Source organism: Carcharodon carcharias, chromosome 10, assembly GCF_017639515.1.
Source record: "Carcharodon carcharias isolate sCarCar2 chromosome 10, sCarCar2.pri, whole genome shotgun sequence".
NCBI classification, from domain to species: domain Eukaryota; kingdom Metazoa; phylum Chordata; class Chondrichthyes; order Lamniformes; family Lamnidae; genus Carcharodon; species Carcharodon carcharias.
The window spans coordinates 125,014,897-125,027,222 of record NC_054476.1 but is presented as its reverse complement, the minus strand read 5'-3'; the positions used below and the strand labels follow the sequence as shown (position 1 = coordinate 125,027,222).

The 12,326-nt window shown below is 38.6% G+C and overlaps 1 protein-coding gene across 6 annotated transcripts in view; it reads left to right on the top strand.

Moving 5' to 3' along the window:
• Window positions 1-12,326, top strand: part of tyw1 (tRNA-yW synthesizing protein 1 homolog (S. cerevisiae)) — a 163,932-nt gene that overhangs the window by 41,714 nt on the left and 109,892 nt on the right. For all 6 annotated transcript variants that reach the window (XM_041197090.1, XM_041197092.1, XM_041197091.1 and 3 more), the window contains exon 9: window positions 10,293-10,345. In XM_041197090.1, the coding sequence (XP_041053024.1) occupies window positions 10,293-10,345 (53 nt within the window). The remainder of the gene's footprint in view (window positions 1-10,292; window positions 10,346-12,326) is intronic.

Genomic DNA, 12,326 nt, shown 5'->3' with positions numbered 1-12,326 from the left:
AGAATAGGTGATCTGTAAGCATTAATTTTGCAAAGATTGAATCTGATGCCAATGTTTCAAATTGCCCAATTTTTAAATGTTTTGAGGTAAGCATGAAGTTGGCTCCCCATCAGAAATGTGAGCAGCAAACAATTGCTTCAGAGTAAATGGTGTATGTATATGTAAATGTATTTATGCATGTTGTATAATATTCAATGATAAGAAAGCTAAGAATTGTAAATTGGTGCAAGGATATAATGTTCATTCTCTGAGGCTGCATTTGTTATCTGGTTTATTGCATTGTGGTTACTTCATGGGGATTAGGTAGTTGTACTTGTGTGTGCGTGCGTATTGAGTTTCTTTTGCATTGGGAATGACAAGATTTGTAAGTTGAAATATTTGCAGGCTCTCCTGTTTGTTGAATGAGTTTGTCCAATGAGTTACTAAACCATGCTATTCTACAAAGTTAAAGACAAAATACTGTGGTTGCTGGAAATCTGAAACAAAAACAAAAAATGCTGGAAAAACTCAGCAAGTCTGAGAGTATTTGTGGAGAGAAAGACAGAGTTAACATTTCAAGTCTGTATGACTCTTCTTCTGAGCTAAGAGAAGTAAAAATGTGGTGAAATTTATACCCTTTAAGGGGGGTGGAGCAGGTGAAGCTGGATAGAAGGCCAGCGATAGGTGGAGGCAAAGGAGAGATGGCCAAAGATGTCATAAAGAAAAGGTCAAAGGGGTGTTGATGGTGGTGGTACTGACTAAAGGAGGTGCTAATAGTGACATTAAGGATAGAAAGCAGAATGTGATAATAGCCGAACAAGGGTAAGCACCTTGGAAAGAACAACGTGAGCAAGTGACAGATGGCACTAGTGGGGGTGGGGTGGGGGGAGGGGATGGTGGTGGGAAAAAAGATCGAAAATAGGCTAAAAGATGGAGATAAAACTATGAATAAAAATGAAAATAAATTTAAAGAATAATAATAACAAAAATAAGTGGAAAAAAATAAAAATGAATGTTGAAAAAAGAGGATAAAAAAGGGGTGAGGATGGAGGAGAGCGTTCATGGTCTGAAGTTGTTGAACTCAATGTTAAGTCCGGAAGGCTGTAAAGTGCCTAGTCGGAAGATGAGATGCTGTTCCTCCAGTTTGCGTTGAGCTTCACTGGAACATTGCAGCAGGCCAAGGATGGACATGTGGGCATGAGAGCAGGATGGTGTGTTGAAACGGCAAGCAACAGGAAGCTCTGGGTCATGCTTGCGGACAGACCGAAGGTGTTCCGCAAAGCAGTCACCCAGTCTGTGCTTGGTCCCTCCAATGTAGAGGACACTGTATTGAGAGCAGCAAATGCAGTAGACCAAATTGAGGGAAGTGCAGGAGTGTTTGGGCCGTTGGACGGTGAGGAGGAGGGAGGTAAAGGGGCAGTTGTTGCATCTTCTGTGATTGCATGGGAAGGTGCTGTGGGAGGGGATTGAGATGGTGGGGGCGTTGGAGGAGTGGACCAGGGTGTCCCGAAGGGAATGGTCCCTACGGAATGCCAACAGGGGGTGTGAAGGGAAGATGTGTTTGTTGGTGGCATCATGCTGGAGTTGGCGGAAATGGCGGAGGATGATCCTTTGAATGATGAGACTGGTGGGGTGAAAAGTGAGGACTAAGGGGACCCTATTATTGTTCTGGAAGGGAGAGGAAGGTGTGAGGGCAGAGGTGCGGGAGATGGGTAGGACACAGTTGAGGGCCCTGTCAACAGGTGTAATGGTGTAGAATTGTATTCTGCAAAGTCTTAGGTTTGATTCTCTCTTTATGATAAACTATTTCACATGAGCTAGAGCAATAATAATTTGAATTATAATTGATCTTGTTGCCTTACATTTAAGATGAAAGAAGTGGCCAGGATTGCTACTCGAAATTGTTATCTAGTTGGCAGTCTGCATATCTGGACACCCTATGAGGTGAGGATCTGAGTTGTCTGTAATGCTTAATGTGGTTGAATATCCTGCTGGTAGTCACCGTCATGACATGAAGGAATGAAGCACTGGAAGCTGAGGGGCATCCATGGTATCCTAGTAAGGAGTCACTGTTGTTGAGGGGAAGAAGGAAGCAGAGAAAATGGATAGAGAAAATTGGTTTTAAAAATTCCTGTTGTTTGGAGATTGCTTATTAACTGTGTGCCATGTAATCATGGGTTCCGGCGTCTCTAGTCGAGTGAAGGTTTTTGCTGCATTGAACTGATATAATTACAGGTTCTTCAGCCGATGAACCTGTCATTCAGTGCATACCCAGATTAAGTAACTGTAAACTGACCGAGTTCTGCTACTCCTTTACAGACAGTTCAGGTTATCTAAATGTGCGTGTGATATTTCTCTGTTCTAGTTCTCAGGACAGAATCCAGTTTTGCTTTGGTGCTTTCTGTTGCTGAATTGTCTGCCAATACTTGTTGTCAAGGTGAGCATGTGAACAATTATCTTCTGTGCCCTAAGCTAAGAAGCAAAAAAATTAACTAGGTTTGCTGCTCCAAAGTGCTTTCAATAACCTCTTCTAAGACTGCAATAGTCTCCATAATAGAATACACTGCCAATGCTCAATGTCTGAGTTTCTAGGGAAAATTGTTAGAAGACTGTATCCACAACATGTGCTACTGGCTTCTGTAAAAAAAAAAGGATAAGTTGAGGAGAAAAAGTAAATTGTTCCTTTTTTCCAATAAAAATGGACTTCGAACGTTTAATCTAGAGTTGTTGACATAAAATAATAGATACTGTACATTGCCAAGCCAACATACATTATCTTCCTAAACAAAAACAGAATTACCTGGAAAAACTCAGCAGGTCAGGCAGCATCGGCGGAGAAGAAAAGAGTTGACGTTTCGAGTCCTCATGACCCTTCGACAGAACTTACATTATCTTCCTGATTGCTGCTGAAGTTAATTTGTTGTGTTACTTTTCACCTGCAGTTTTGTCGCATGGGGATTTAGCAAGTTGCATTATCTTTTGAAGGACAAAGCAACTAGGTTCATCAATAACAAATAGCAGCTCAAAGAGTGTTACTGAAGTATTGTCCAAAATTTTAAAGCAACATTATTTCAGTATAAATCTTTTATACACTTGGTTAATTCTATTTCAAGGATTTAATATTTGTTTCAAATGTGCTGTCTTGTATAATTCTGGCCCACTAGGCTGTAAAGGTAAAGCATCACCATCTGTTACTGCTTTAAATGTATTTTAATCTATTGTTTCATTGTTTTAAGTTGCACATTTTTTGAATTATTTAAAACGAAATTCCTTGAGCTCTACCTAAGTTCCGCTATAGTAACTGTCCTGAATGGAGCAGGAAGATCGGGATATTTCTTTAGGATTTCAGCTCTTATTTGTGCTGATCTCAATTAAATTGTTAACTGAGAATGAGAAAGAAGAGGAAAGATTCTAATCCAAATTCTTTAAAACGATTGCATATATGTTGTTCTGAACCAAGTATTTCTCATGCCACCCATCATACTCATTTTTCTGGATATACATTGACTTCCCTTCCCCATTGCAGTAATCTTCAAATCTCCATGCTCCTTTTATATCCTTTACCCATCCCATTGTTGCAATTCCCTCCTGCTCAATAATCCCTTGCTCTCCACCACCATCCCCTGAAGTTTTCTCTCACTGTAGCCTTTTCTACATCATCTCTCCCTTCATTTCACTGTTGGTAACAGAGCCTTCTGCTGCTGGTCTTCCTCTCTGAAATTCCCTCCCTCAACCTCACTGCTGCTCCACTTCTCTTTTCCTTTAAAAAAAAACTTTCTCAGAACTCATCTAACTTTTCCCAAATTTTCAGTCATTTTTCTCTTTCTGCTTCAGTGTCCACCATCTTAAGCAATTAAGTGCATGGTATAATTGCAAGTTGTAATGGAGGAGTTTCCCCAAATGCATTAACCCATTTATTTTAAGTAGTAAAACACATTCATTATAAGTAGCAAATGGAGTTTTCCCAATTGACCTATTGCAACTGCATTTATTACAGTTTATATGTGCATTACTGCCTAAGAATTTTATATTATACCAGTTAAAGAGGAAATATTATGATGGAGATGGCAGTAATGACCTGTAGGGGAAATAATGTGGGTTATATGGAAATATACATGGTATTCTCTTTACCTTTTGTGGCTCTTCACTCCTTTACTGAATATGAATTACTTCTGGTTCTCCAACACTTTCTTGCTTCCCACATGAAACGTAATCCCCCTACTTCATTACATTAAAAAGATACAAGCTCAACAACCATGCATTGAAATTGAAAAAAAAATCCATACTAAACATATAGGCCAGAATCTTCGGGTCGGTGAGTGGAGGTGAGCTCTGCTCACTGACGTGCGGTGACGTTGGGCGAGCATCCTGACGTCACCGCGCGTCATTCCGATTTTCAGTTTGGCGGGCATGCACCCGAGCCAGCTGCGCATCCGCCAAACTGTCAAAGGCCATTTAAATGTCAGTTGAAATACTTAACAGAGCTGCCCGTTCAACCTTAAGGTTGGCAGGCAGGCAAAGAGCTCAGGCGGCCTTCGCACAGGTGGGATGAGGTTTCATGAAGTGTTTATAAATTGAATAAAACATTTTATTAAAGTTCATTGACATGTCCCAGCTCATGTGACACTGTCACATGAGGGGACATGTCTTAAAATAATTGGTTTTCTTTATCAAAATTGTTGAAAAGCAAACTAATCTCCCTGAGGCAGCTCTGTGACTCAGGGAGATTTCTGCGCCCTTTCATGTGCATGCGCAAAAATACACAGGCCCCGACTCAGCCTACCCCCCCCCCCCCCCCCCAGGTATAGGGAGCGCTCAGCACTTCCAGGTGCACGTCACACTGGGGTGGCTGTTAATTGGCCTGCCCAAGTAAAATGGCGGCGGACTGCTGATCGTGGGCGGCGACTGGCTGCACGCCCACTTCCGGCCAAGCCCCCCCCCACCCCGTGATGGGGAGAAAATTTTTCCCATAAAATTATAGTATGTCAATCACCATCTTGTACTCCTTAAGGAATTCCAGTGCATTGCAAATTGAGTTGAGGAAGAGCGCCATGCGAGATGCCAGTAAATGTAACTTGACAAATCTGAGTCATTTTGCCCGCACCTGTCACTACCTGCAGGACCTCTGTTAAAACCCCCTCTATAAATGCCTAGACATGTTAAAGATATGCCTTAATGCAGAGGGACCAAAGGCCGAAGCAACAATGAACTTCTGCAGATATCAGTTGCAGCCTGAGATGGTTAAGTGTACATCACTTACTGTCACTAAGAAAAAGAGTACAGCTTTGTTCACACCTTTTTGACACAATTGATGAGGGGGGACAAAACCTTGATAAGTCATATATTATCTTGCATAACAATCGCTTTCCAGGTAATATGAAATTTTCACCAGCTATTCAATAAATTATTCACTTCCCTTCCCCTCACCTTCTCAATGATTTTAACATGTTTGGCAATTCTTATCTAGGAGTTATCAAATTGGTATTGTTTAGATTGTGGCACTGTAAAAAAAAAAAATTTGTATCTTGAACACATGCTGTATCTGACATAGTGATTGATGCATTCCATTTTCTAGCACTGACAGCCTCACGCTGATAGCAAAAAAATCATCAAAAGTATAAATTTATGGTGAAAGTAACTCTTTCGAGTACAAACCCGTTTCCATCTGTTTCAGATGAAGTTACATTGTTTCATAGTTTGCCATTGTGAGATTTGAACTCTTGATCTTGGGGTTACAAACCCAGTACCATAACCACTTGGCTATTTAGGCCAAGCTTTATGGTGAAAATATTTGTACTGACCTCTCGGTCTTGTTAATTATAGAAAATATCAGACTGCTGCAAATTTGGTAAGTTTGGCAGCATTTATGGCATCTCTCATGACTACAAATTAGAATGAGCTGAGATTGATATGAGAACAAATGAGTTATGATAGTCATTTGTATGATTGAAAGCACACCTGGAACTTATGATTGCTGATGAGCTATTCTTTTTGCTCCTTCTAGAACAGTTTGCATGTTTATGTGACATCTCAAATACCACAAACTGCTAACAGCTGTTAAGTGTCGTTTTATAATGTATTCCTTTCAAGGCTCACAATCATATCTTTAGAATATAAGATACAATTCTGCATGCTGCAGTGATAATTTTCTTGTGCAGTTATTCATCCTTCACCATGTTTCTAGTCAATGTGAAGCTGTTATCAGCAAAGTTGAACAAATAGTGTTTGTATTTGATGGTCATTTGTCTGTAAGTCAAAAAAAAGCTATTCTAATCTTGATAAATCATTAGTGAGATCATGTTAGAGTTTGGTGTCCAATTTTGGCACTCTTACCTTTAGAAAAACATTGTGTGTTGGGGTTTAAAGAAGAGCAGCAAGATGGAATTTGGTCATAGGGCTCCCAGGTATAAAGAATGATTTGTAAAGCTGAATATTTAAGGGGAGATATAATGTAGGTTTTTAAAAGACTGAGATGTACAGATAACATTTAGCTAAGCAAGCTTTATGACAGACTGAACACAACTTGAGTTCACAGCCTTTAAGTTTAAGCCATTAGAGATTAGGAGCAACTTTTTTTTTTGAGGGCCAGCCATTTAACTTATTTGAAAGAAGCTGGATAAATGTTTGGTGAATAGCGGTATAAGATGTACAGGGATATATATAAACTGACTGAAAACTCAAAGAAATGAGTATGAAAAATAATTTTCATTTATTTTGCATTTATATAGTATCTTTATTAAGGTAATCTTTATTTTCTTTTCTAATCATTAACAAGGAAATTCATGGTCTAATGTGAGCTTCTTCATATTAGAGTGTAGATGCCTACCTTAGTTGTGCATCTAAGCTTAGATGCACAGGCATTGCTACTTGATATAGAAGGTAGTGAATATGTGGAATGGACTACTCAGGGAAGCAGAGGAATTATTTACCTATATTGAGGGGCAGGGTGATTAAGAGGTATTTTGGAACCAGCCAGGATCTGGTTTTAACTGCAGGATCTTTTTTGCTGCTGTGCTTTCTAATGTTACTGTTGCTTCTCAAAACACTGAACGTCTCTTTAGCATCGTGCTTGAGTGCTGGTTTTCCCTCCTTCATTGTCTCTTCATCTTCTATCTTATCCTTGTTGCTAAAACCATCTGTTTAAATCTACTAATGTGAGGTACTGTGTGTGTCATCACTTAATCCAACACAAAACTTTCTCACTGCTTGCCCTTGCTTTCCTTCTGTCTATAAAATAAATTCAGTCATCTATCTATCTAATTACAATTTTACGTCTGCCAACTAGCCATAGGATATGGGAAATATCTGTGGTGTGCAAAGTGTGCCAATTAACTCAGTTGTCATGTTGACTAAAAATCCACCAGTCAAAAATCACTCTTTACCAAGTGAACTATGATAATTGATTTAAAAGTCCTAGTCAGAAATCACTAGCTATAAAGAGAAAAAGATCACCAAATCTATTAAAAATAAACTGTTCAGTAAAGAAACAATCCAGAGTGAATAACCTGCAGTCACCACAAATGTGCAGTACCAAAAAAAAATCCTCTTGAGTGGCTTTATTGGTTCTTCTCCACACTACAATATGCCACTAAAAATAACAGTTTATGAAACAATGAACATATAGTGGAAAAGATGAACAAGCTTAGCGCTTAACTCAGCCAAATAAAAGAAAAATTGCAGTGCTGGAAATCAGAAAAAAAACTGCTGTAAATGCTGGAAATACGTAGTGGGTTTGTAAAGGGAACAATAGGTTGTGATGTTTCGGTAGTGTTCCCTTCATCAAAACAAATAAACTCGCTTGTTCCATTTCACAATATTTAAAACAACTTTTGCCTGGGCAGCTCTTCTCTTACACACAGGCTTGCCTTCTGGATATTTTGTATTTTTTGCTCTCCATCCTCTTAACCCTCCAGTCATGCATTTCTCAGGTATATTCTTCTGTTCGGTGCTGGTAGCTGCAGATAATGCATTGCTATCACAATTAGCACTGCCGTAGTGTAGTGGAAGTAGAATCTGCTATTTGAATGTGTGGAGTCAGCTCCTAAAATGTATTAGTTTAGAGCATCCAGTAGCATGGTTTAAGTTAATTTTGTTTTGTAATGCAGGTTTGATGGCAAACAATTACGATTTAATTTCAGATCAGTCATTTTTCTAAAAGCACTGATGCCAACCCAACAGCATAAATATACATGCTGTGAACCATGTTAATATTAATGTTCAAAGATTATCGTAGTAATGCATTTTTATAACTTATTGATTTTATTTACAACCATGCACTGAACTTAAAAATGGAACAAGCCGTCAGGATGCCCTAGAGCCAAAAAACCCCTTTAAAACTGACTTTAGAAATGGCTTTGAGGGTCAGAAATGAAGCACAGATAGTTGAGTGTCAATAATAGTGAGATTTAGATCTTGTCTTAAGTGGTTCTCCTTTACAGCATCCTTTGTTGAAGCTGAGGTTGATGATGGAGAAAATTACACAGCATAAAGACATTGACTGCTTGGTTTTTCCCTTCCAGCATGTGTTTGATATATTTCGTAGAATCCTTTGCCAGTTGATAACATGGTGAAAATTGTGTTTTCTTGATCTTCTGGTGTACTTATGCTTGATATTTAAAATTCAATATACCTAAGCAACCTCACAAAAAGGTTTTTTCTTCGTAAGAGAAATCACTTTCCATTGAACAGTTGTTGATATTTGTGTCAAGGAAATCTGATGTATTATTTCAGATTTTCAGCACCAGCAATATTTGAGAAATTTCATTGTTTTGATCATAACTTTTAGTATTGCTTGATTTTCAGCTTGACAGCTATTTTAAATGCACACTAACAGTTATTAAGGCACAACATGGAGTTGCAGTCTGTCTGTTCAGGATTGTTGGCAAGCATATTGCTTTTAGGCATCACCTCTATTATTCTGCTAAAGTGAGGCTTGTCCTAAGAGCCCGCACTCCATTGCTAACCATTCATTAGTTTTGTTAAGTATTAGTTGCCACTACTATTTTGCTCCTTTTAAGCAATCCCAAACAGATTTAACTAGGTTAATATATACACAGTTCTAGTATGCCAAGCAATGCTGTTGGGCCCATTCCCCAGTGTAGACTAAAGATTTTCCCTATTGTGAACTCACCACTGGCTCATGATTCCTGGACTTCCATGCCTTCACTACAAGGAGACCTGCAAGTGAGATATGAAAGTGGCATTGACACTGACAGTTCAGTCATCACTAATGGCCGGGGCCTCTGGAAGCTGTCTGTTTGGAAGAGCGTTGGAAGAGGCGAGAAGAAATGAAAAACTCAGCTGGCTAAGAAGAGACCCCAGAGAAAACACAGGCCCTAACTCTCAGCCCACTGTCTTCCTCTGCATCAAATGTGGCACAAACTCCCATGCCAGATTGAGGCTTCTGAGAGACCATGCAATGCTTAACACAGAGTTGACCACTACAGCGTAAACTATCCTCTTACTTGAGAAAACTTCACTTTAAGATAATCATACAATGACATACTACTTGGCATGCAGGGTAAGTACATAACAAGATTCAGTAAAAGGCCAAGAAATGTTACTCTGTCGCTGTGATGTTTATTTAAAAATAGGTAGTGAGGGGCATAGAAGGAACTGACAATGAGGCAAACTGTAATAGCTTAGTGCAACAAAAGAATCTTGTAATATTATAACAGGAAGAGCCTTATTACAGAAGAATTGCAATCCATTCAGGACGCAAATGGGATTTAAATTGAGGAACAAAAGTTGTTGGTGTAGTAAATGATTACCTCCTGGGAGTATCCATTAAGTTACAAGTGTGATTTTTGTTTTGATTCTGTTTGTAGCCCAATAACTGGCAGTGAACATAACAAAATTGTCATTGTTCTTCTGTTAAGTGTAACATTCTTTGGAGATGCACTATAGTTTATTTTTCACCATGTGAAGTATACAACTCTTTACTGTTCTAATGCCCTTTGAAACATAGCAGTGAAAGGGGAACTAAAATATGCTTTCATGGGGTGTGTGTTGCAAAAAAAAATGCAAAGCATTCTAATGATAAGATTTCAATGATTTTGCTCTTTGATATATAATTGAAAGACTTCCATAGATTGATACTATTAGAATTGTGTGTGGGTGGGGGAAGGGTTTTGGGAGGAGGTTCTGCATGGAGATGATTTTCCCACATGCCTAAAAGGGCATGAGATTTTGAGATTTAATTGAACTGAAGAAAGATAAAAATGCCAAGAAAATAGATTGAACCCATGGGTAGTTTATTGGAGTCAAAAGCAGTTAATGATACAGTAATGACAGTGAACCATTTTATTTTTCAGGATACAGGCTGATAGGAAGTCACTCGGGTGTGAAGCTCTGCAGATGGACCAAGGTAGTTGATCTTATGCTGACAACAAAAATCTCTGAATTTTTGTTCACCTGATTTCTTTATATAGATTTTATGAAAATTGACCAACAGGGATAACTTGTAAGGCCATGTGAGACACTGCATTAAATCATGAAGTTTATGTCACAGGCATAGAAGTAGATCCTGCTGGTCATTTTTTGTACTAAACAGGAAGGTTCACCTCTTATTACAGTAGCTTCATTTGACAATCAACAGACTTTGGTGCAATGAATAATTCATAGGAGTCTGCAATGTTTTTGTATATCAGTTCATAAATGTTGGAGTTAGATCTTTGGTCTCAAATGAGAGCATTTAAAATTAAAAGTCATTTTATATTTGTATCATGAATTACAAGCACAATAATTGGCCATATTACATTTCCTCCCTCATTATTCTGATATTGCTATCAAATAGTATAACATAATAAGTTTCCAAAGCACTGCACAGGAATATTATTAGGGAAAATTTTACTTCGAACCACAGAAGGAGATGTTAGGATGGGTTTAAAGGATTGTCTTAAAGGAAGAGGGCAAGTGAATTCTAAACTTTGGGACTAGACAGCCAAAGGTATGTTTGACAATGTTAACTCCAATAATTGTATATAAGAGAAGAGTGAGTTTGAAGCTGGTCTTTTTACCTCAAGCAGGTTTATTCTTCAGCCAGCTCAACATAGTGACACACTCCCAATTCCTTTGCCCATTAGAGTGTTACAGCTGTACCCATTTATGGGTGAGCCAATGCCCATCACCCGTTTTAACAATGCAATGCAATTGCTTTGCAATGTAATTGCCAAATGATTGTTATTGGAGCTTGACAATCTAATTGCTGATACATTGACAGATAATGGAGGGGTGAAGGAAATTGTGAATGCCCATGGAGCCAGAATTGGCAGAATGCAGAGTTCTCAGAGAGTTGTAGGGCTGTAGGAGGTTACAGAGACAGGGACAAGAACATGGAGAGATTCAAAAACAAGGATGAGAATTTTAAAATTGAGGCATTGCTGAACCAGGAACCGCGAGCACATGTAGGTCAAGGCCTGAATCAGGGTATGGGCAGGAGAGTTTTTAGTAAAGTCAATTTTACAGAGGTGGAAGATGAGAATCCAACCAGGAGAGCATTGCAATAGCCGAGTTTGGAGATGACAAAAGCAGGGAAGAGTGTTTCAATAGCATATGGGCTGAAGCAATGATGGAGACTGGTGATATTACAGAGTTGGAACTAGGTGGTCTTGATGAAGAAGTTATGGGGTCGGTTTAGGCTTAATTGGAATCCCAAGGTTGCAACAATGCTAGTTCAACCTCAGATGGTGGCTAGGGAACAAATTTTGTGATGGAGAAACACTGGCTCTTATCTTCCTCATATTTAATAGAGGAAATATCTATTCTTCCAATACTGTCATAGTTAATGTGTTAAATAGTATACAAACAGCTTAATATTATCGAGTTTAGGGTATAATAAGTGAGATGCCGAAGAATGTACAATAGTGGGTGAGGGGTATGAAAAGTCACAGAAGTTCATGGTAAACAAATACATGTTAGTTCTTTATTATCCCTGTGGCTCCCTCTATTTAACTGCAAAGTTGTTGGACCAGTTCTTCCTGACTTTGTAATTTATGGTTTTCTTCCTCTTGTGGCTCGCATTGTTATCCACAAGATTTCAATGTTATCCACATAGACCGATATGCATTGCAATCAAGTTTCATTTCATTTGAAGGCTGCACCTCCTAGTTTAGTGGTTTTATTTATTTAACGTGATCTGTAGGTTTACCTAATCTCTTTTTTTGAATGATATTAGGACCTCCATCTTGTACAAGGATCTTTTGATCTTTCATTTTATTGCTAAGACACCTATTATTTATAATTCAGAACTTTGAGATATCCCTCAAAGTCTCTCAAACTCCCTATTCTGTTGTGTTTTCTAAATTTTGTTATTTCCCTGTTTGGCCCTATTCTTATTCTCCACACTT